This window comes from Loa loa, assembly GCF_000183805.2.
Source record: "Loa loa unplaced genomic scaffold supercont3.78, whole genome shotgun sequence".
Classification (NCBI taxonomy): domain Eukaryota; kingdom Metazoa; phylum Nematoda; class Chromadorea; order Rhabditida; family Onchocercidae; genus Loa; species Loa loa.
In genome coordinates, this window is record NW_018108258.1 from 159170 (window position 1) to 183375 (window position 24206).

The following is a 24206-nucleotide window of genomic DNA, read 5'->3' on the forward strand; positions in this document are numbered from 1 at the left end:
ACAGTTATCATCTGACATAATTATCATTCCAGTAAATGGAAGAAGGATAATTCGTTTGTAATGCGACCAAGCAAAAAGGCTGTAAATAAGTTCAAGATGATGACGAATGAGGAGGAAGAAGGAGGAGGAGAAGGAGAAGGAGAAGAATGAAGGAGGAGGATGAGGAAGAGGAAGAGGAACAAGAAGAGAAGGATGAGAAGAAGGAAAAGGAAACACTTTACACTTTAAAATTGCAAGCATCGCATATCATCTTGCAAAGATAAAATGAAAAAGAACCATCCAAGCTCGAAGCTAAGCAACTTTTTGTATATTCTTTTCCTGATCTTTCTTGTGACATTATATCATATCATATCTTATCACATCATATCATTTGAGTTCTGCTCCATTTATTTAACCTTTTAGTTCCATTCCATTCACTTAATCATTTTAATTATCAAAATTTCATGCTATTTAAAGATGAACTGATGAATGACTTTCTTTTTGTATTTTAAGTTTTTCATTTCCTTATATTTCTACTTGAAATTGTTACATTTCATTTGAATTGTAATAAACAATTGAATGAATTAATTATTTCACTTAATGTCATCTCAACTATCTCCCATACCACAGTACCATACCTCACTGATTATCATCAAAAATTTATTTCCGTGGAATTTCTTCAATTCAAATTAATCATTTCATTCATTATTTATGTGTCATGAATGATTACCATAATATTTGGCGTGTTATTTATCAACCAAATGAGACTGATATGATAAGTGGCTGTTAAGCTTGACAATGAGTTATAGTGTGACATGAAACATCAAGATGTGATTGAAATATTTTGCGCCCAAATATGATTCGAATAAGAATAAAGCGGATTTTTGACAAAAAAAAAAAAAAAAAACAATTTCAATCATATCTTTCACGGTCCTTCTTCAATGTCGACAGTTGATTTCATTCCAGAAATTCATTTGGCCAATTTAAAACTTCAGGCTCATTTCCCATTTCGAATAATAGGACATAAATTTCCTCATAATTCATTGATATTTGATGTCTAATTGTTACTAATTAACTTCTAGAATGGTTGATCTAAGTATTAAATTACTCATCCAAAATTACTATAATAATTGAAGTGCAATGTAAACTGAATACCTAAAAGATAAAACATATTGACGTGATAATGTTACGGTCAAACGTGAGTCAAGCGTAACAAGAATTGATATGAACCGTTAAAGCATTTTGTATTTGCTAAATTTTATTGAATTATTAACATGACAGGTAATGAGAAAAGAAAAAACAGGTAAATGAAGAGGGAAAGGTAAAGTTAGTAGTTAATTGATACTTCAGATAGATCGACCAGATCGTTAAAGAGATTGATAGACTGTATTCAAATGTCAACAATGTCACTCATCTAATTTCTTTATGCTCTTTTTTCTTTTCGAAATAATATAGCAGCTATGAGAAATTCTTCCAAGTTAGAATTACTCAAAAAAAAAGAAAAGAAAAAGATTCAAGCCAAGTGTCAAATGTCACATGCTACCACTTTTTCATGTTTTTCTTTTACTTTGATAGCTTGAAATTTGTAACTGGTACAGAAAAATACACATTTAACATATTTGAATTATACTGGAATATAAAATATATATTTGAATTATACTAGAATATAAAATAAGAATATATATCGGAATATGAAATAACCTTTAGTTGTATATTTGCGCTTTCTTTCTCATGAAATCTCTTTGTACAACAAAATGATAACATTTGAATTATTCCATTTCAGATAAATTTAAAAAGAAACAATCATCGAAACGAATGTTTAGCATAATTTAAAGAACAGTTATCAGGAATGCCTTTCAAGCGACCATTGGGAGAACGAATTGTAAATCAAACTTTGCCTAATTTCATACGGGTTTGTTCCTTTACATATTGGTTTTCTTATTACCCTTTTTTTTTTTTCTTTTTTTTTTTATTAGTAGGACAAAGACGCCATTTGTGATGAAAACTCTAAATGAAAAGGATTTTTTGGAAGGTAATCCACTAATTGTAATTCTTCTTTTCTTTTTTTTTTTTGTTTTCACTCGAATAAAAGCTTTTTGCTGCAAAAGGAAAATATATGATGAATAATAAATAGTTTGTGTTAGTTTCAAATTACCATAATTGTATACGTTAAGATTAAAATTTTAAAAATTTTCAATGGGTTAAATTTCTTGAATTTGATAAAAATTTCATTTCATAGCTAATTTATATGATGATAATTAATGATAAAATTGTTTTGTAGCCACTTCAAGATAAGCGTGTAGTCGTTGGCCAAAATGTGCTACTCGAATGTCAAGTGGAAGGTCATCCTGATCCGGTTGTGAAATGGCTTAAAGATGATCATGAAGTTACACAATGTCCTGATTATGAGGTTAATTATATTGAGTTTTTTTTGTTTCTTTTTTTTTTTGCTTTATTGATTTTCAATTTCACATTTTCATTTCTTTTACAATTCTCAGTAATATAATTATTGCTGATTCGATGGAATCTTTTAATTGATTGTTATTATTGAGAATTTAATGAGGTCTTTGTCTCATTTATTCTTTCCTTTTTTTTTAATATTTTATTTTCATTCTTACCTTACATTCCAATCTTTAATTTTCATAATCATCAAATGTATTTGTTTTTTTGATATTGCAAACTTTGATTAGTTTTGATTTCAAATTTTGATTTTTTTTCATTAAGAAAATTTTTGATATTAATTAATTATTAATTAATTAGAAATTCTTCATAATTCACTAAAATATTTTTTATTTTTGAACTGACATCATTTTTAAATGTAACAATTGTATTCCCTTGGTTAGATTATATTTTATTTAAATTCACAAAGAATGTCACATATCACCGTGGCTGATAACAAAAAAAAATTTCCAATTTTAAGATTTCATCATTTGACTGAAAAAGTTTTATTGAAAAAAAAAGATGATAGGAATCGATCGATTTACAAGGATTATTACAAAAGTAAAATAATAATTACAATAGGAATCGATCGATTTACAAGGATTATTACAAAAGTGAAATAATAATTACAATAAAAGAAAGTGTTTGCAAAGAAACAAATTACAATAAGACTAATATAAATTTGCTGACAATCTTTTCTATCGAACGGAACGAAATTTCGGGTCTTTAGTTTACATAATTACTTACTGTATTGCAAAATTTTGACGACAGCTCAATGTGCAGTTGACAAACTGATCATTGAGCTGTCGTCAAAATTTTCGTCCAAACATTAAATGACAATTTTTCAAATAAACTAAACTTTGAAAAAAAACTAAAAATTAATTTAAACAGAAATTAAAAACATTTCAAGTGATTACTATAAATGTCACAAATATTCCAATGCAAAAAAAAAAAAAAAAGAAAAGAAATGAACATTTTTTACGCTTTTTTTTCTTTTGTAAGCTCATTTTTTTGATTGCATGCATTTACTTACTGCATGTTATTGGTTGCAAAAGAAATTGAGAAGGAAGTATTGCAGATTTCAAGCGTTGGTATTAAGCATCATTTAGCAATTAAAAATGTGCAAGCATCCGACAACGGTCGTTTTACAGTTCAAGCAATGAATGCAGCTGGTATCAAGCAGTCAACGTGCATGCTCATTGTCGCGCCTGCACCAACACCAATTCCTGGCGCAAAAAGTGTCGCGTTAGTATCGTTTTATTGTTGTTTAAAATTTTTTTCGATTGAAAAATAAAATTTACAAAATTTTTTCAGTTTCACTCAAAGCTATCATTTTTTAAATAAAAACTTCATTATAGCTATAAAATCATCAAAACTTTAAAAATTATGATTTAATCATTTTTCTGAATGCTTTACATTTCGTTCATTTATGAATTCTAAATTAAGTTCTAATTAATTAAGATTACATGAAATACGATATTGGTTGAAATAAAAGGATGACAATAGTTAGGTAGCGCTGAAATTCCAAGGAAATTAAGAAAAAAATCACGATAGTTATAACTAGGGGATGAATTGTACGGTATCGTATGAACGAATTAGTATCAGGAACTTTTCCTATATTAATGTCCAGTATGAAATTATGTCATCAAAATGAAATGACCAGACGATTCAAATTACTATGAAATTATGTCATCAAAATGAAATGACCAGACGATTCAAATTACTTCAATTTAATTGTTGCAATTCATTAACGTCCTTATTGTAAAAGGCAAAAATGTTTTTATAATTTTAATTTTTTATTTTAGAGTTCATTTTAAACCAATACATTTTCATAGTAAAAATGGTAAAATTCACAGGGATAGTTTAAAATGATTGGATGGAAAGAAAAGATTTTCATTGAGTCATTGCTAATCATGTCATTTGCGCACCTAATTTTTCTTTTTTTAATGAATATAAGAAATCATCAATGTAAGATATGATCTGTTGATCTGGTGAAATGAGATGTTAACAGATATTCAGTTTGATTTTGTCTGTAATTATACGCTGTACTTCATTTCACAGAAGTTCACCAGCACCACCACAAACGCCGATTGGTCCTTCAGCGCCAATATTTTTAAAGGATTTAAAGAATTCTCCACTGAAACCTGGTTCACAGATTATATTAGAAGCACGAGTTGTTGGTCATCCGGAACCAGAAGTGGAATGGTTGAAGAATGGATCATTAATTAATAACTATCGGTTTGTTCCGTTTTATTCTATCATTTAAAATTTAATATTTCAATGAAGTTTCATGTAGGAGTTTTTTTTTCAATCAGTCAAATCGATTGGAAGCTTTATTTGATGTTCCTGATAATATTCAGATTCTATTGGAAGTATAAATTATCAATCTATAGAGAAAAGAACAAGGTCAAAAAATGTCACCACATTAAGTCATCTATTCGCTATCTAATCTAATCTCTCAGTTTCCCTACAATTGCATATTATCTTAGACAATTATATCTTATAAACGGAAAATTCTGTTTCCTATAGTGGAACTTTTTTTCACAATGCAACAAACATCCTTTACTTTCACATTATTGATTTTTATGCAAGACTTCCGGGGGATCCGGGGTTTCTGCAAGTTATCTCTGATAAAATACCCACAATCTCGTCAGTCTTTAATTGAATATTATTTTCTTATGAGAAATCAGAAGTGAGAAAAAACTTTGCCACTATGAATGAAATATGAAACTAATTCCATTTTTACTTGTTTATTACTCTTATGTCAACAACGTGTAACATTACGTGAACTTCTAATCTATCGTTCCACACTGCATGACTTTTATTAGTTTAAATAACCAGATTAAAATGAAAACCAAAATAAAATATTTAAAGTGGTCATCGATTCAAAGGACTGTCATCTTACAAATTGTGTTTGCAAAGCTGTTTAGTCAAGAAAGAATGAAAAATTCAAATGACAGCTATCCAAACTGTTTAAATTGGTACTCGAAAAATATCCCCTCTTTACAAATTTTTTAATTTTTATTTATTTTCTTTAACACTTGTTGAATCGCGTTACTTTTGAAATAGAAATGACAATTCTAGATTACTGTAAGAATGCTCATTTTTAATAGGAATAAAAATTTTGATCATTTATTTTAATTACTAATTCAATTCAAATGATCCTCTTACAGTCAGAAATTTCTTTCTTTTTCGCATTTTCGTTGAATGAATTTATGGCTATTGATGAGTGAAATTAAAAATGAAAGTGATGAAATGAGTGAAATTAAATGGAAAGAATGCCGCACTATCATTTCATTATTTCAAATAAATTTATAAATTCAAATGTTTTTAATGTACTTAATGTCCTTGTCAATCATTTCATGTAAATCTACAAAACGATCTGCTTAAATGATAATCATAAATTGAGCAAACAATTATCAATTTTAAAGTACTTTTTTGTCCCATAAAGAATAAACTTGAAAGAGATTTTTTTCAAATTTTTTAAATTTGCTAAATTGAATACGGTAATAAATTTAAAAAAGAAATTATTCAAAATGAAATTTATCTACAGTGCGAAGACAGAATATGACACTCGGACAGGTATTTGTGCGTTAATTATACCTCAAATGTTTGTTGATGATATTGGCGAGTATACATGTCGAGCGACTAATGCGCATGGAGTTGCCGAATCTTCCGCAAAAGTATACATTTTGTTAATAAATGAAACTTTTTTAATTGTTAATTAGAAGCTATTAGAAAGTAAATTTACAACTTTTCCTTTTTTTTTATTCCCGATTGAAATCCTTATTTTGTTTCATATAAATATTAGTTAGATTGTAACAAGTTTTGAATAGTAATATGAATAGTACCAATAAGAATTACAAAAGGAATGAATTACAATCAAATGAAAGTTAGGCTGGAAATTATTGCTTGGTTAAGTGAAGAACAATTGCGCCTGAATAAAGCTTATCTAAAAATGATTCATTTCATCTTGCAATATCAACAAAAATTGTAATACAAACATTACCAGATATCTCTGTAGAAATTTTCATATTTAAATTTAATTTCATTTCCTTTTGAAGTTAATGCCACGTGATGAATTCGAAAAATGGTTTTATGAGCAACAATCGTTGATTACAACTGAACGGAAACAAGCTATGCTTGCACAATCTCAAAAACAAAGGCCAGGTATGAATTTAGGCTTGATGAAAACTTTTCGTTGTCATGAGGATTATTATGCGACAAATTCATAGATCTGTCATAAAACAAGAAGTGAAAATGAAAAAAAAAAAAAGGAAAGCTATAAGGTGAAAAAGGAAAGAACTTAAATTTATTGAAAATTGATTAATTAATCGTTTCATCATAAGACTTTCGGAAATATCTGAATGAAACCCGCTCATATATTTTACAGAATCCAATCGGTCAGCTTCACGGACAACACTCCAACAACGACAAACTATGGTACAACGTCCAGCAACTGTTGCGCAACGTCAAACAAAACAATATGCTCAAAATAACAGTTTTGATTATGATAGCATTACTGAAATTGTAAGCTGATATTATTAGTTCTTATCAGATAAAGCAAAAGGCAGAAGCAATCTTGCGTTTTATTTTGAACGTTGTGATGCTAGGAAAAACTTTCCGATAGTTTATCTGGGATGAAACGGAATGATAGAATATTCAGTTATTCGATCTGATTTATAATTCGTTCATAATATTGGACTTTCCAATCAGTCTTAATGTTACCAAAATGATCGGAAGGCATGTGACATCATCATCCATTTGCAGAAGCTATTTGGGAGTGAATTTTGGTCAGGTAACTTTGACTTTTCCTTGGCAATTATTTTTTTTAACTTATTGTAATTTCCTCTTCTAGCCTTGGGGTCTAAGTGAAAGTGAAACAGAAGCGGAACTTGCATCCATAGATTCACGTGGTCTTGGTGGACCACCTCGAATGCAAACCCCGCTAAAAGGATTACGATTAACGGAAGGCACTGATGCTCTCCTGCAATGCAATATTACAGGAAATCCTAAGCCTAAGGTAGCATTTACAATTAGAATAACTTATTTTAAATTATCTGACAACTATAAAATATAAGCTAATTTTTATTAAAGTTTCCTTTTACTTGGATGCTTTTTACGAAATAAAAATTTGAATTAGTTTTGGCAAAATTTTCAAATAATTAATTAATCATTATGCTATAATTGTTCCAATTAGATTCATATGATCTCAGTGAATTATCTCCAATGTAAACTTACATTAAATGATATTTCCTGCAGATAATATGGTTAAAGAATGGAAAAATTGTTGATTTAATAAATTCAAAAGGAATTACAACAATATTCAAAGGATCTCTAGCACTTATGAAGATTTCATCGGTAGTTCCTAAAGATAGTGGTGAATATACGCTTATCGCAGAAAATTACTATGGAAAGGTTAACCTGTTCAATTTTTCTAAAACATCTAATTAAATGATAAAAAGAAGTAGAATTTATGATGTAATCAGAGATATTTACTTCAATTTTAATAGTTATAAAAATTCATTTCAAATTTCTGTTCAAGTTAATTGAAAATTTTTTTGTCAACATACATCAATTTATGATAGATATGAAAATTCTGTAATAAATGTAACATACTCATTAAATTATTGAACCTCTCTCCCTAGCAGAAATATTCATTACCTAATGGTTGAGCAGAAAATAAGCCTTATCATATCTGAATTTATTTGGAATATTTGATCATACTTACTAAAAAATATCATTAAAGTCATTAATTTAGCCTTATTTTTTTAATCTTTGAAATAATATTAGCTCTAAGAGATATAGTCTCTCGTTTCGCTTATATTTTGTATAAATTGAAATATAAAATCTTTTCTTTTTCCTTTTTTTTTTTTTTTTGCTTTTATGACTCATAGAGAGGACAAATTTCTGAGTTAAAAATCCAACTGAAATTTTAAATGACTTTTTCAAATTTATTTTATTCACGAAAAAAAAGAAAAAAACAAAAAGAAAGCTCTTAATTTTCTTGAAAATTTTTTTTTCAAATTTTCTTTGCAAAATTCAAAGCTATTGATTAGAAAGATGGAAAAAGAACTCTTTTATGATTTCGACTAATGAATTGTTGAACGTTTTAACTTTCACAATCCAAAAAGCTTTACTAAAATGCTGCAATATATCATTATTGAAAATGTGAAATTTACGAAATTTTTTTTAATTCAACATTTAAACTAATTTATAATTTGTGCTCTAATGGGAAATGACGCAAAATAATTATATAAACTCTCATTAAAGGATAGTTATTGTTATCAATAAAATTATGCTATGAATCATCCCTCATTAATTAACATTTTCCTAATTATGGAAAACAGAATGAAAAAAAATGATGGGAGAAAATGTGATGACAAACCATTTTACTAACAAATATTTCGTTTTATGTTTGCAAATTTTTGCGCAGAAAGTTCAATTTCCGCCTCGGAATTTAATTTTTTTTTTTTTTCAAAAAATTTCACATTTTATTTGGTAAGAAATTTAATATTGTTGGTAAATTAAAGTTTATTTGTTTAATTCTATTTCTTCGGTGTTCCTTCTTTTTTCATTTTTTCTTTGTACCAATTGCTTCTATTTACTTTTGAGAGGGAGAGAGGGAGGGAGAGAGAAAGAGGAAGAGAGGGAGAGAGAGAGAGAGAAAAACATTTTGAAGAATGTTTGTTTGGACACTCTTTAAACAAATTTTTCCGATAAGAAGAAAAAATTGAGAGAGCAAAAAAAAGAAGAAAAAAAAAATACGTCGCATAAATTGTATCTTATAAGCATTCTTCTCGAGTGACATTTATTTTATGTCATTTAAATTTTTAGTGAAAACAATTTTTTAATTCAAAAATTTCTTAGATTTAAATTCTTAAATTTTTGGAAAGATTTTTAAAAAAAAAGCGATATATGAAAGATTAACGATAATTAAGGATAACAAAAATCTTCTAAAAATTATTACCCTAATTAGATTAGCATTTAATGAGCTCTGTTTAATGAGTCTATTCCATTGTGTAATATTTTGATTCTATCCTTTAGCTATACGGTTTATTATGAACATTTCTGTGGAAAATACTTTGAGTAAAAGGTGTGAAAATATTGAATTCTCGAGATAATTCAACAGATAACTTCACTACTGAAACTTCAAATTTCCGCAAGGCGTAAATATCACAAAAATTGTTGAAAAAGCGAATTTCATCGATTAATTTTGTGGGATAATTCATCTTGAAAGGCGGAAATTGCGAATTACTGATAGAATGATAAATAGTTCTTTACTGCTTAGCAACCCGATCGGATGATGTGGTAAAAGTCTGAGATCCAGGAAATGAGTGAGTTAAGGTGCTAAAGATGGATGAGTAGGTGGATATGCCACCTCAAGCTAACTAACTTCTGTTTGATGTCATCCTGTTTATCCGCTCTCCCTAAACACCTGTTTAACTTCCAGTGGTGATACTATTTGCTAAGTGTTCAACACTCATTTCCTTCGTATTGCTTTCTTTTTGGATTAGTAAACAAAAAAAAAAAAAGTTGGAGCAAAAGCTTTCTTAATTAATGATATTTCGTACTGATTGTGATAATGATAATGATAACGATAACAAGAGAGATGTTTTGAGATAGATGGAGCAAAAGAAAGCATTAAAGAGGTGAAGGTTGTTGCACTCTTGAAGGTTAAATGTAATGAAAGATTGCAGAGCACAAATAGAAATTATCACTTTCTTGAAAATAGTTAATGATAAAGAGGGAGAGGGGAAGAAAAAAAGAACTTAACAAATGAATTTATCTTTTGGAAGATTAAGAAGCAAAAGAATAGGAAGAAAGAAGAGAAAAAGGAATGAAAAGAAAAGCTGAGAAACAAAGAATATAATTTTTAAATTTTTTCGAAATATTCTTTGTCTATTTTTACATATCAAAGTGCTACAAGCACCATACCACTGCTTGGTATGCTTTCACATAGAAGTCTCGGGTCTTACGAGGTGAATAAATACTGGAAGGTGGAAGAAGCATCATCATACACCTCTCATATATTATTGACCACCTGTCGTTGAATTGTTTATAATTGCATTTCCCGCCTACGAACAATCTTTTTCATTTAAACTTTTCCGGACTAATCTAAATGAAATTTATACCTTTATTCACTTGGCTATACAAATTTCGTCCAAGTATTAATACAGCTTTTTAAGCCATTTAATAGGTGGTTGATTTCCATCTTCTTCAAATCTTCCATTTTTATTAAACAATTTGATAATACTTTATTGGAAATGAATTCATGTGTTGATTTTTTTTTTTCTTCTTACCATAATCTCTTAATCATTCGATGTTGCTTATTGCAAAAGGTCAATCTTTCTTAATTGCATACATCTTCCTATTGACCTTTTATGTTATACTACCTGAATTTTATTTTTTTCAGAACTATCCTCATAAAATGAAATGTATGGCGCAATAATACCTAACATTTTTGGACAGGCCTTAATGAATATTAAAATTTCATTATTAAATTGAAATTCTAGAAGTTAATAGAATCATTTAAAATTCGTCATTCTGTCCTCTGTAAGCAGACATCCAATTGCGCTAACTGTGCTAATATTCATAATTGATTAATTCTTGAATTATTCATTATCTTAATTTTTCCATAACTGTAATATAATATTAAGCCTGATAAATTCAATAATTGAGTCTAATATGGGCAGATAATTGAGGTTGAAATGATTTCTTATCTTGTTTATCTCAACTATACCAGTACTTTGAGATAGAAAGAATTGCTAGAGTGGAAATGATGATAATATAATATAGTGGGAGAATGTATTTATGTCTTCGTGACTTGTCACATTTTTGTATAATTATTTGGGTGACATGAATTGTACGTTGACAGACTCCAATGTTGAGTTTGTCCATCTAGAAAAGCTCCATTGATTAAGATAATTAGTTCTGTGTATATTGTTAATAGAAGGTCCCTCCCATCTTTCAGATTAATTTCTCTTTCACTTTCATCTCTTAATATAATGTCAATTTTTGATGACACTTTCTATATTTATACCTTCAGATATTAAATTAGCATTAATTGAAAATCTAATTACGACAATCATTTTCATTAAATTATTGTTTCAAACTTTGTAATAATATTATTAAATTTGTTATTGTATTAAATTTCATTATACTAATAAGTTACCTGATACCAATGAACTTTAAGGTTGAGAGTAAAGCACTTGTCGAAGTATATCCATTGCATATACCGGATGAGCAGCGATCACAACGATCTCAACAGTTTCAAAAATTTTACCCGGTAGATAATAATTACGAACGATCTGATTATTTACAACAGCAGCGACAACAGCAGGTTACATTTCTACTTTAATAAAAATTTTTTTTTATCAGAAAATTGCAAACTAATTTATTCTTTCAAAACTAAACTTGCCATCATCTGTTCATGAAAATTCAAAATTTCATTCATTTATCAAATCTTCATGTTTTATTGTATAAGTTTGAATTGATGCTAAAATATGGGGGGATTTTACGTTTGACATTTTGGTATAATTAATGCCAATATTGTCTCAATTAATTAAGCTGTATTCATTTGCTGGGAATGATTAGGTCTTAAATGGTATTTGGGGCGGAAATTAAATCAATTTTTGACATATTTGATTTGTGTATAAAATTTTTTTCGCAATAGTCTCTTACAAATACCAAAATGTTTCCATATCTTATCAAATGAAAGCCAAAATTAGCTAGAAAAATGGAAGCGATTACTTCAAGAATTAGTAAGAATTTATTTTTTATTTTTTCTTTTTGCTGAACAATTCATCATTTCAACGTTCTGTTCAAATGGAAAGTATTCAAAATGCTTCTGTCAAATGTTTGAGAAACTTCTTTCAAATCTTTTGTTTACCGTAAGAAGACTAAGAGCTCCCGAATTTCCAATTGAATATTTACTGATCATTGTAACAGTGAAAAGAGGAAAAGGAATTATCTTGCAAAGCTTTCTAACTTTCTTCTTAATTTTGTTTAATTATGATGAAGTAATTCAATTAATTTATTTGAAATATGAAGGAAATAATGTGATAAATATAACGAAATTTATTGCAAAGTGAAGATGCATTTTAGGCTTTTATCATATTTGTTTCAAATTTGCTAAAAAAAAAAAACTAAACAAAAATACATTTATGCACAAAGCTATTTTATTGCAACTAAAAGAATTGTTGATGAAGTAATAAAGCTATGATAAAATAAATATTGTAATTAGCAAGCGCTAAATCAATCATTGTGTGAATTAAACTTCCATTATTGTTATTTAAACTGATATCCATTTTTGAATGTTTTAGTTTTAAAAAACTTTTGGTTTAAAATTAAAACTTTCAAAAAAACTTTTAGTTTCAATATCCTAATTTTAATTTCTAGGTTAGTATTGATCAAATTAAATTGAATCGGATCAGATCCTAAAAGCTTCAAATAGTTTTTAAATAAAATTGTGAGCAAAAACAAAAAAAAACGGTTGAATTTTATAAAAATTGAAAAAATATTTGGTAAAATTAACTTAGTATATGTTAAAATGTACGATGCAAATTGGTGAATTGTAATTCAACGTAACTTTTTTCTTTTTTTTAAACCTAAGATTAGCTTGTTACTAAGCAATATGGTATTATATTTACTTTACAACAGCCAGTAACTGAACCAAAGTAGTTATTTCAATTTTTGTTATTTCCGGATGATTCATTCTTCGAAACTTTTTACGCAAAAAAATTCTATTGAAAGTGAATGGAATATTTTGAAATTATTTTTAATTAATTTGATTTCTCTCAAGTATCATAATCAGATTCTTATGATCAACAAGCAAAAAAAAAAAGAAAAATTGTGAGAAAGTTTGCAAAAATAATCAAATTAAATTGAATAAAGCATTTTCTAATTTAATTCTTATCATTTAACAATAAAATTGTCTGTTTCAAGTGGTAAAAAACGAGTAAACATAAATATTCAAAAATTTTTATGCAAAAATAGTTTTTGCTAGATTTTAATTGAGTTTTTAAATTTTAAATTTACGAATTTATTGTTGTAGTTAGTTATCGTAATCACTTGTCATTTATCTACCGTAATGTCATGATTAGTCAGTTAATATGCAAAATGAATGATGGAAAAGAGAAGTTGAAGAAAGCAACAGAAGGTGGAATTGAAGAGTTATTTCCCCAAAAAAAGCTCAGATTGTTATTGATATACAAAATGTGAAATTTAAAAAATGTGAAAATAGAAGGAAGTACTTAAGAATGAAGCAAATGTGTTAGCAAAAAAAAAAAAAAACAGAAAAAAACTTATTTATATGAATTGTTTCACAAAGATTTCTCGTATTTTTACTTCGCTTTTCACTTTTTTTTTTTTTCAAATATATCCGTTGAACTTTTTTGCAGTGGCAAGAACAACAACAGCACAAACCAATCAGGCATTTACCGGAACAACCACATTACGCTCAACCGTCAATTCATCATCAACAGGTTGAACCATTTTCAATTTCTTCCGAAAAATATTTTGCACAAGATAAGGTTTGTCAAAAGTTAATCCTGCATTAGAGGTTTATCGAGTATCTGTATTGCTGGATTACTTTGAATTTGCTATTTGCATTCAGTGATATTTTCTTGACTTGTATGAAACCTGACTGATAAGCAATCTGATTTGATCCAATTAGCAGGAATACTGGCAAACTTGATTTAGAAGGTTCTGCTGTGAAGGATTTATTCTAAAATTCTAATAAATTTTTAGTTTGAAATTTTTCGTTTTGCTAATTAGGATTTTAATCAATTTTAATTTAATGAATTAACTGAAAAGAGGTATTGTTTGATTACTTGTTAATATGAATTATTAAATTGAAGGAAGTTTTTAACATTTTCTGATATTATTTAATGTTAATTATTCCAATAATATATCATGATCTTTATTATCTTTTTTGTTAGCTTTTCACTAATTTTTATGCTTGAAGCATTAAAATTTTTGTGCAACGAAATATGACTTTAAAATTGCAACAAATTTTTCGTTTTTTCTCTTCAGATTTATAAGCAACCACAAGTACAACACGCTCAGTACTACAGACAGGTCTGATTTCATTTTCAAATTTAAATTCTCGATTCAAATTATTGGATATAATTATCATCCGTTCAAAGATACTATTTTTTAAAAGAGTGATTTGATAAATAATGGAAGTTTTGTTTATATTTTATTATATCCAGTGCATCAATTTATCTTGTCCGATAACATCATCGTTCTTTTTTAAGCCTGAATACGAACGGCAATATCTACAATCCGTCTATCAACCTTATCAGGTTTATCAATTCCTTACATCTTTTATCAGTTTTAATTTCTTTCTTATCATAAATTTCATAAAATTCCTATTTCAATTTAAATTATGGTTATGGATTTTTTTTTTATTCATCCATTTCTAAAGTTTGTCTATAAGGAATTCTTTTTTAAACACTTTTTGGACATTTTTTTCAGCAACAATTCTACGCGCAACCATTTCAAGCACCACCATTACAACCGGAGCAAGAGTACCGTAATAAAGTAAGCTTGGTTATATAGTTAGTACTATCAAAGTAAGCTTAAAACATAATATCATGTTTAAGAGTCATTTCACTTGCCAGAGCTCAACCTATTTGACAAGCAATACAGGTGAAAGCTAAAGATAAACTTACTTTTTTGAATTTGATGATCGTTCGGTTCATTTCAAATTAATCTCATCTCAATTAATTAAAGTGCAAAAAACTGAATTTATTAATTTCAATGTGTTTTGAAGTTTTTTTGGATCGTAACTGAAGTGGGAAATTAAAACATTTTCTTCCGGAAATTTTAATAATGGAAATATTGTCCAGAAAGATATGAGGAAATTTTAATGGAAAAATAGAAAAAGAATGAGAAACCTTTTTCATAAACGGTTATGACCATTTCTGGATTACGGATGCAAAGAATATCAGATATTACATGAATCGCTGAAAATTTCATTACGATGGCTGAGACATTTGAGACCGGCCATATGCTCGTATATCAAGTAATCCTAATCTGAGAGTACGAATGAAGGTGTCGTTAAACGTGAATGAAACGTGAGAACGTGTAATTTAGTGATCAAAAGATAAAAGTAAAGTAAACGTAGAATACACTTGTCTAGATGACAAACATCATTGAACAATCTTGATAGAATGCGCCAATAACAACAGACTTTTTCATTTCCTCATAGCATAATTTCAGCATTCATAGCTTGATTGTTTACTTTCCTTTGCTGACTTTTGAATTTTGTATTCTTCTCTATAGAAATGAACTGAAAATAGTGGTAAATTAGGCGTATCAATTACAGTTTGAAGAGCATCGACCTCTCTTACCACGTCCTACTTATCAGCTTCCTTCACCAGCACAGTTGAATTCGCAGTTGCAGTACCAACAGCAATACGAGCAACATCATCCCTATCATACACGTTTCGATTATATTGAGCAGAACCGACACTATCAAAACATGCCTCTCGTTGAACGGATTGCACCTCAGGTAGGCACTGTTCATTTATTAACTGGTACAAAATGATATTGGATAGCGTTAGAATGCAACGAAGTGATTGTCACCGGTAATTTGCATATGTTTTAAATATACTTATTATCTTTCAATTCTAAGTATTTGCCACACTTAGATCAGTATGCCACTGCACTGCACTACTTTCGAAATATCTGATTTGTTTTTTTGTTCGCATTTAGAATTCACATGTCTACAGATTATCTGACTCTAAATATTTGATTTTAAATACTTAATTGAAAATTGAATTGAGGGGCAGATACGAATAGAGAGGCTTATTTGCTTTTTTTACTTGATTTAAAAGAATAAATGAAATTCGAAAATTAAAAATTTTAAATGATTTTTGGATTTCGATTCCATCATTTTTTCTCTTTTCCATCTCATTTCAAATTTGACTTTCTCTTTCACATTTGTTGGTTGTGAATGACTTTTGATCACTTTGTTCCATAAAAGGGTTTGTTATTTCATTCACTTCCGTTAAAAAAAAAAGTGTTATAGCGAAAGTTTATTGGCGGCCAAGATTATGCTACTCAAAATGGACAAGCAAGGCATATTGGTCAAGGCGAAAAACCACCACAGTTTAGTAGCATTCCATCTTCAGCAACAGTAAAAGCTGGCGAATCGGTCACATTTGCAGCCAAAGTAAGTCTTGCATGTAAAGAAAATGAAAAATAATGGAAAGTTGAGGAAGGTGATTGCCATCGAATCTATACTTGCAAGTTTTTAGTATGGAATTTGTGTTGTTTAAAAGGATTTGTCTTAAATAGTCCTTTGTATCAGATTTTCAACTGTCTGATTTTCCACTTAGATTTGTCAGGCAATTCTTCAAATTAATCGCTGCTTTTTTGGAAACTGTAAAGACTTCCTTCAGCACCTTTTTTTTTTAAAGTTCATTCGCTCATATTTCCAGACGACAGGTCAGCCAATACCAAATCTTAATTGGTATCGCTCCGATGGCAGTCACATTACAACCGGTGGGCGCTATGTGGTTGAGATCTTAAATGATGGTTCCACAAAGTTGATCATCAACAAATGTACAGCTGAGGATAATGATACTTACTTGTGCATTGCGGAAAATGAAGGTGGCGCTGTGCAGATACGTTGCTCACTTAATGTTCTTGGTATGTTAAAATAATGCTAGTGTACATTGATTGCTTTGAGAATACTACTTACACACGAGATTTTTGGCGTTCGCTGTTGTCACTTGTCATTTGATTTTATGAGTTTATTGTTTAATGGATTTTTTTGTGACCTTATAATATCCAACAAACTTTCCATGTTTCAGAACAGAAATCGAGTGGTGCGCCTCAGTTCGTTGGTAAATTCCAGTCTGTAACGATTTATGAAGGGGATTCGTTAGCGCTTTACTGTAAAGCAATTGGTGCGAAACTTCAAATGAGTTGGTCTAAAGATGGTACACCACTGAAAAGTGGTGGTTCGTTTAAGTAAGCACTTGTTTTGTTTTTAAATAGGCGCTTGTTTTATACTGAAACCAATTTTGTTGCTTTATATCTGTCACTTCCAGTTCATTAGTTAAAAGAGAAATACGCGTTGTTACCAATCGATGATGCGGAACGGCGACCTCCTGGCTCGCTCTTCTACAATATACCATTAGTTGCTTATTTTAATTTTTCAGTTGTATTGCTCCTGAAATTTTCAATCCTCTCATTCTAAAACTATCCAGCAAATTTTCGAACGTAATTATTAATTCATTCACATTATTTCACAATTTTAGAATAGACGATAAAGGGAACGGCGAGACAACTCTACAGATTATTAGCGCTAAAATGGCTGATGGTGGCTGGTATCAATGTGATGCCACAAATGAATCTGGAATATCCTCGTTGAAAGTGATTTTTTAACTCTCACCATCTTCAAGTAGATCAAACAGTGTCAAGTTATGCGACTCAGATTTTATGATTTAAAAATTCATAACTGTTGAAAATTCATTTCTCAGGTTTTTCGACTACTACTTTTCTGTATGACATATCTGTAACTAAATTTGAGTGGAATTTGGATTTTTTCAGGGACGCGTAGTTGTTCAAACTCGCCAAAAATTGGACGCAGCAAATCGGGACCAAATTCCATTGAGAAAAGTTGACCGCCGTATGGCTAGGTATATCCAAAGTTGGTTGAATAAAAGGTCTAGAAACTGAATCAGTTTATGTTATGGTTGTCAGGTAGTTGAAGTGACGAATTATTCCGAGTGAAAATGTTTGCTTCAAATTCAAAATTCAGGAGATTTCAGGTATGGTGGTAAAATGGAAGTAGATCATGACGAACTACGCGAAGCTTCCAAACAACCGCCAAAATTTTTGGATACGATTAAGAATTTGAGTTTAATTGAGGGCCAGACTGCTCTGCTTAACTGTAAGTATTCACCACCAGATGATGCGAACTTGAAAATAGCTTGGCTGCTAAACGGGAAGGTAGTTTTTTCAATTTTTTCTCCTCTATTATGTTTAAATCTAAGTGAAATTTTTGATTTACAAAGAAGACTTTATGTTCCTATTTAGCAGTTGCAACAACTCTCTATCGTAGTTAAGCTTGCTACATCCAAATGGAGTTTTAAAAAATTTCTAAATTTGAGGCAGTGATAACAAGTTCACGTCTCTCGACAGTGGCAGAAAACGGCTATGCTGCTTTGGAAATCAATCCGGTCAAAATGCTCGATAAAGGTGAATATACTGTAGTGGCTGTAAACACACTCGGTGAAGCGCGACAATCTGCAACTGTTAATGTTATAGGTCAGCCGGTTTGGGTTTCATTTTGTAAATTTGCTTTAATTTATTTTTGATTCGGTTCCTTGGTCATCAAACCGCATTTTATGGAAAGACTTGTTTTCCAATATTGATGAAAAGAAAGATTTGTTTACTGGAACAGCTTACGCAAGCTTTCGGAAGAAATTAAAATTTTATGTTTCCCATGAATTTTTCAGGACATCGTAGTGTTTTGGCAGATACCTCCAATGTTACGCTTTATGATCGATCTCAAGCTAGCAAGACAGCTACAAGAATTGCCGAAATGCCGAATTTTCATGCAGAGTTACGATCAATGGAAGTTTTTGATGGCCAACATGTCCATCTGGAAGCGAAATTTTCACCAGCTGACGATGCGAATGTTAAAATTGTATGGCTTTTCAATGGGAAACCGTTGAAGCAAAGTAAGTTGCAGTAACTTATAATGTTTCATCGAATATTTACTGCATTTAATTATAATGGAAAATTTAACTTTCTTAATGTAAGTACACAGCCCAACTTTTGGGCGGATATTCATTGTATTAAATCATAATAAATCACAAGGGATTAATTTAGCTTTGAAAAGATTTGATTTTAGGCGATAATGTACGAATGTCTAATGGTTTTGGTTTAGTCACACTAGATATTTTGAGCATTACACCAGCAGAAGCTGGCAGTTATACATGTCAACTGGCAAATGAAGTGGGTGTTATGGAATCAACAGCTACCGTACTTGTTCAGCGTGAGATTTTTCAGATTTTTATCAAATCCTTGGATAAAATCAAAGTTAAATCGAATGAGCCTTAGGCCCAAAAGTTAATTATGATTGAACTCGTAATGTATGGAACTACTGGTGAGGTGCATGGTCCCTCGCTTCTTTAAAAATTGAAAAGTTTAATCATGATAGCGAAAGATAGATGATTTATATCAGCTTAACTTGATATTTGCATTAATTTGAGACAACTTTTAATTTTTTTTAATCTGAGTTATAAACTTCACCTTGTGATATTTACAGCTCGTATAAAAGATTTTGAACAGAGAAATATAGTGGATGTGGAAGATGCGCGTGAATTTCGACATGAATTTGATACTTCAGCTCATGCACCTGTCTTCCTTACAAATGTTTGATTTAGTTTGTGATTTCGAAGATTTCTTTCATACTGAAATAGATAACAATGAAAGAACTCAAAAGAATATTGTATCATGCATGCTTTTTAATAATTACAATTCCACATTATCGGATTTCATAACTAAATCTTCAGCTCTCAAACTGTCATTGCAATCAAGAACTTGGGAGCTCATACTTTGAAGCACGCATTGCACCTGTAAATGATCCTACATTGCAAGTAATTTGGCTGAAAGACGGACATGCTCTGCCGAACGCTAACAGAATCCAAGTATGCTTAGTTCAGTAGTAAAAAATTTCCGGTTATTTTATGATATGAATCAACTTTATATGTAGAGCAGATTTGTTGCGCACATAGGGATATTTCCAGACATTCAACAATTTTGGCTGCGTATCTTTAACATTGAATCCAACATATCCGGAAGATGAAGGCACTTATACCTGTGTCCTGAAAAATTTGCGTGGTCAAGCTCAAAGTGCAGCGCAGCTCACTACAGTGCACACCACCGGTTTACAGCTTGAATCTAAGCATGAGCAGTCGCTAGCGCAGATCGGATATCTTGAGGGACAGCAGGTATGTCACCTTGGCAAAAGTTGTTTGGTATATATTTTTAAGTTAAAAATAAGGTTCCACGTCTTTAAAAACTCAGTTTTTAACTCAGCGCATTTCTTCTTTTTTTTTAAATTTCTTTAAGCACTTTTAATTTGTAATAGTTTCATCTCTTGAATACTTACTCTTTCACGAAACTTTATATCGCTATAAATCTTTATTAATTCAAATTGCTTTCATTTTTGGATAATGTTTAGGTTCATATTGGGCCACCGTCCGTGGAAAGACCAGAAGAATTTAATAGTATGGAACAGCCGCGTTTTGCACGTCAATTGCAAAGTCGCATCGAAGTAAATGAGAATGAACCAGTGCATTTCGAAGCACGAATCCAACCTGCAAGTGATGTGAAAATGGTCGTTGAATGGTAATTCTATGCTATTAATTGAATTGAATTTTCGTTTAAATTTCCACTGCCATTACATCCAGTTGTTCGTAAGCAAGTTTAATAGCGCACATCTTCTTTTCACCTTGCGCAACGAACTACACCTTTGATGAATTTGTGCTGATTTCAAAATAATTCTGGTATTTTTTCTGATCATGGAGTCAGAAAGAACATAATTATTTTGAATATTTGTTTTTGAATATAATTATTTCAACATTTTGAAATTAGAAATCGAAATTTGATGAAAATTCAGTATATATTTGTGCTAATTTAGGACTCCGCATAAAGCTTTGCGAAATTATAATAGGATTTCTGCGTTGTTTGCATCAGTTGTCTCTTTGATTGACAAGTATTCCATATAGAGTTATTGAGGAATTTGTATCGCATTTATCTTCACTTGACGATAGGTTGCAAATGCAGTTTTACCGTATCCTTTTATATTTTATTTTCAGAATTCCATTGTTCCGGTGAGATTTTTGGTTAAAATTTTTGTGAGCAACAAAAAAATTAAACATTTTCAGGTATCACAATGGTGCACCTTTACCAGCTGCACACAGACTAAGACCAATGTTTGATTTCGGTTATGTTGCTCTGGATATTCTCTATGCATTTCCTGAAGATTCTGGAATCTACACATTGATTGCAAGAAACGAACTAGGTGAAGTGCAATCAAACCTCGAACTGATCGTCAACTCGGAAAAGTCTCTTTACCTTGATGCCCATCATCCAGAAGGTAATTAGAAATCTAAGTGGTTTTTGTGAAAGGAATTGTTTTAAATTATGTATAAGTCTCGACTTTTCTCCTAAATTAAAACTAATTTATGGCTAATTCTTAACTTATTTTGCAGGGCTGGATCGGATTCAAGAGTTGGAACAAAGTCGCATTCGTCCATTAGAACATCCAGCTGACCGCGAATGTGATCATGAGCCACGATTTATCGGAGATTTCCATGATTTGGAGTTGAATGAAAATGAAAACATTCACTTTGCTTTGAAGGTCCGTGAATTTTCCTACTTGCCAAAGTTTGAATCCCTTCAGATTTTAAATCTGAAAGTAACAATTCCATTTAAGTTGGAACCAATGAATGATCCCACGATGAAAGTAGAATGGTACGTTGATGGACGTCCACTTTTGGCTAGTTCTCGTGTCCGAACTCAATATGAATTCGGTTTCTTGACGGCTGACATTTGCGGCGCTATTCCGGAAGATTCTGGGATTTATACCGTAAGAGCAACAAATGCGTTAGGTGAAGGGGCAAGGGAATGCAGAATAACTGTAAAACGTTAGTTTCATAATTTTTACTGAATAAAAAGTGGGAGACAAATAATATGATACTTGCGGACTAGAAAAATTAAATTAATCAGAAGTGAATTTTTTTTTCAGCGCATGCAACCATACTTTCTGAGACACGGCATCAAGAAAGTTTGGGCAAAATTCATCAAATAGAAAATTTGAATAAGTATGGTCGACAGGAAGTGGAGGATGAAGGCCCACAGGTGAGACATATTTCAATTATCAGAGCAATCGTTCACGGTGTGGTTTCAAAAAAAATCATCCTTTAATAACAGTTTTAAATAGCCATGAATATGTCTGTAGAAACTAATTTCGAAACGAAAAATTATGCCCATTACTGTAAGGAATCCAAGATTTTGAATGACCTCATTTTCTAAATACAACAAAAATTTAAGTAAATTTATACTTTCTTTGCACCAATGTATTCGATCGAGATTTAATGAATCAGTATAAGTTGAGTTCCCATGTAAAAGTCTTTCGGGTTTCTTTTTTTTCGAAATTGTATGAAGTAGTATTGTTCGATAGTGCCTTAAAATATCTACGTGATCCTGTACTAATAACTGAAAATTTGCCATACAGGGACCGCCATGTTTCACAAAACCATTACCTGGAGATATTGGTGAAGTGGAAGAAGGAAAACCGCTTCATCTAGAATGTCAAATAACTCCTGTAAATGATAACACATTGCACATTAGTTGGCTAAAAGATGGAAAGCCAATTCCAACGGGTTAATATGTTTTATTTGCTTTCAACACAATCTCTTACTATTAGCAATGGAACTCTTCATATTTTCTTATTACGAATGACTACATAATGAATTCTTGTATAGGACATAGATTCCGTACCTTCCATGATTTTGGTTTCGTTTCTTTGGATATTTTGGATGTCTATGCTGAAGATTCGGGAACATACACATGCGTTGCTAAAAATGCGCTTGGACAAGCAGACTCATCTATTAGTTTCACGTGCAAGGGTATCTTTTTACTTCTGTTTTCGTCTTTTTTTTTTCTATTCATGCACAGATGTCGTTTCCAAGCAAATTAATTACCACGACTTTAGACAAAGAGCGGATTCTTGGCCAGACACAACATCCAAGCAGTGTTGCTAAAATTCAGGAAATTGAAGCACCAAAGCCAGCTCCAGAAGAAATTCCGGACGCAATAAAGGAAGTTAGTGTTAGTACAGCCATTTTCAACTTGTTATTCAGTGGAAAATATATTAAAGGCTTATATATACCTAGAACTTGTGCCGTAAATCATTTAGTGGCAACTACATCATCTTAAGCTGGTGTGCGTTAAGGGCATGAATTTTAGTGGCAAAAATGTGTGATGTACACCATTAATTCAGATCCAAGCCTATAATTAAATGGTGTTTGCAGCCAAAACATGGCTTTTAGCTTTCCTGGTTGTTGTCAAGAGTGTCTTTGATATTCTTTTCACAATCATTTTTATATAACGCCAGATTGTCTTGAACTTTCTGACTTCTGACTTCAGAAATTTCACCGTTTGGTGGATTTCTTTTTATAATTTGATTAAAGTCAGAAGCAAAAAAAGGAAATGGTTATAGGCACCAAAATTTGTCAAGCATATTGGTATCGGTGAAATGATATATGTAACTGAAGGTGACAATGTTTATCTAGGAGCACAAATTACTCCTGTGGATGACAATTCCTTAACGGTTTATCTTTTTTTGTATCTTTGTTTATATTTTACTTTTTGATTGGGAACTAAGTAAGCATAATATAGTGAGTTTCAAGACTTCATGGTTCTAGTTTATCAGGCAGTGAATAAAAATTGCTCTGATCCATGGAATCATATCAACAACTTCATGGGAAGTTTTTCCAGTTTTTCTGGAGGTTTTAACATTTTTCTTTCTTCAGTATGAATGGCTTTTAAATGGCAGGCCATTGATGAAAGCTCACCGTTTTGTGCTTAGCCATGATTTCGGGTTTATTGCACTCAATATTTTGTATATGTATCCCGAAGATAGTGGTACATATACCCTAATTGTGAAAAATGCAGCTGGCGAAGCACGATCTGTTGCTGATATCGATTGTAAGGCTAAAGGAAGCATGGTTTGTATTTTGCTATCTTAAAAT

The 24206-nt window shown here is 30.5% G+C and overlaps 3 protein-coding genes across 3 annotated transcripts in view; all 3 read left to right on the plus strand.

Annotated features, from left to right (window-relative positions):
- Positions 1-1828: 1828 nt before the first annotated feature.
- On the plus strand, positions 1829-7872 carry LOAG_04436 (hypothetical protein; the record flags this gene model as incomplete). Its single annotated transcript, XM_003139973.1, has 9 exons — positions 1829-1891; positions 2261-2389; positions 3497-3663; positions 4480-4656; positions 5972-6101; positions 6483-6588; positions 6812-6948; positions 7277-7441; positions 7681-7872. The coding sequence occupies 9 exons, from the start codon at positions 1829-1831 to the stop codon at positions 7870-7872; spliced, it is 1266 nt and encodes a 421-aa protein (XP_003140021.1).
- A 3730-nt stretch (positions 7873-11602) lies between these two features.
- LOAG_04437 (hypothetical protein) lies at positions 11603-11779 on the plus strand (the record flags this gene model as incomplete). Its single annotated transcript, XM_003139974.1, has 1 exon — positions 11603-11779. The coding sequence occupies one exon, from the start codon at positions 11603-11605 to the stop codon at positions 11777-11779; it is 177 nt and encodes a 58-aa protein (XP_003140022.1).
- A 3627-nt stretch (positions 11780-15406) lies between these two features.
- LOAG_17458 (bmkettin) overlaps positions 15407-24206 on the plus strand; it is a gene marked incomplete at its 5' end in the record, with an annotated part of 31407 nt that continues 22607 nt past the window's right edge. The window contains 24 exons of the mRNA XM_020450119.1: positions 15407-15448; positions 15752-15937; positions 16457-16600; positions 16869-17079; positions 17244-17403; positions 17694-17808; positions 17986-18074; positions 18207-18387; positions 18549-18705; positions 18897-19121; positions 19295-19438; positions 19712-19818; positions 19959-20093; positions 20193-20396; positions 20630-20796; positions 21336-21547; positions 21663-21811; positions 21887-22097; positions 22199-22311; positions 22688-22835; positions 22938-23081; positions 23168-23277; positions 23675-23785; positions 23988-24182. Coding sequence (XP_020306254.1) covers positions 15407-15448; positions 15752-15937; positions 16457-16600; positions 16869-17079; positions 17244-17403; positions 17694-17808; positions 17986-18074; positions 18207-18387; positions 18549-18705; positions 18897-19121; positions 19295-19438; positions 19712-19818; positions 19959-20093; positions 20193-20396; positions 20630-20796; positions 21336-21547; positions 21663-21811; positions 21887-22097; positions 22199-22311; positions 22688-22835; positions 22938-23081; positions 23168-23277; positions 23675-23785; positions 23988-24182 — 3660 coding nt within the window. The remainder of the gene's footprint in view (positions 15449-15751; positions 15938-16456; positions 16601-16868; positions 17080-17243; positions 17404-17693; positions 17809-17985; positions 18075-18206; positions 18388-18548; positions 18706-18896; positions 19122-19294; positions 19439-19711; positions 19819-19958; positions 20094-20192; positions 20397-20629; positions 20797-21335; positions 21548-21662; positions 21812-21886; positions 22098-22198; positions 22312-22687; positions 22836-22937; positions 23082-23167; positions 23278-23674; positions 23786-23987; positions 24183-24206) is intronic.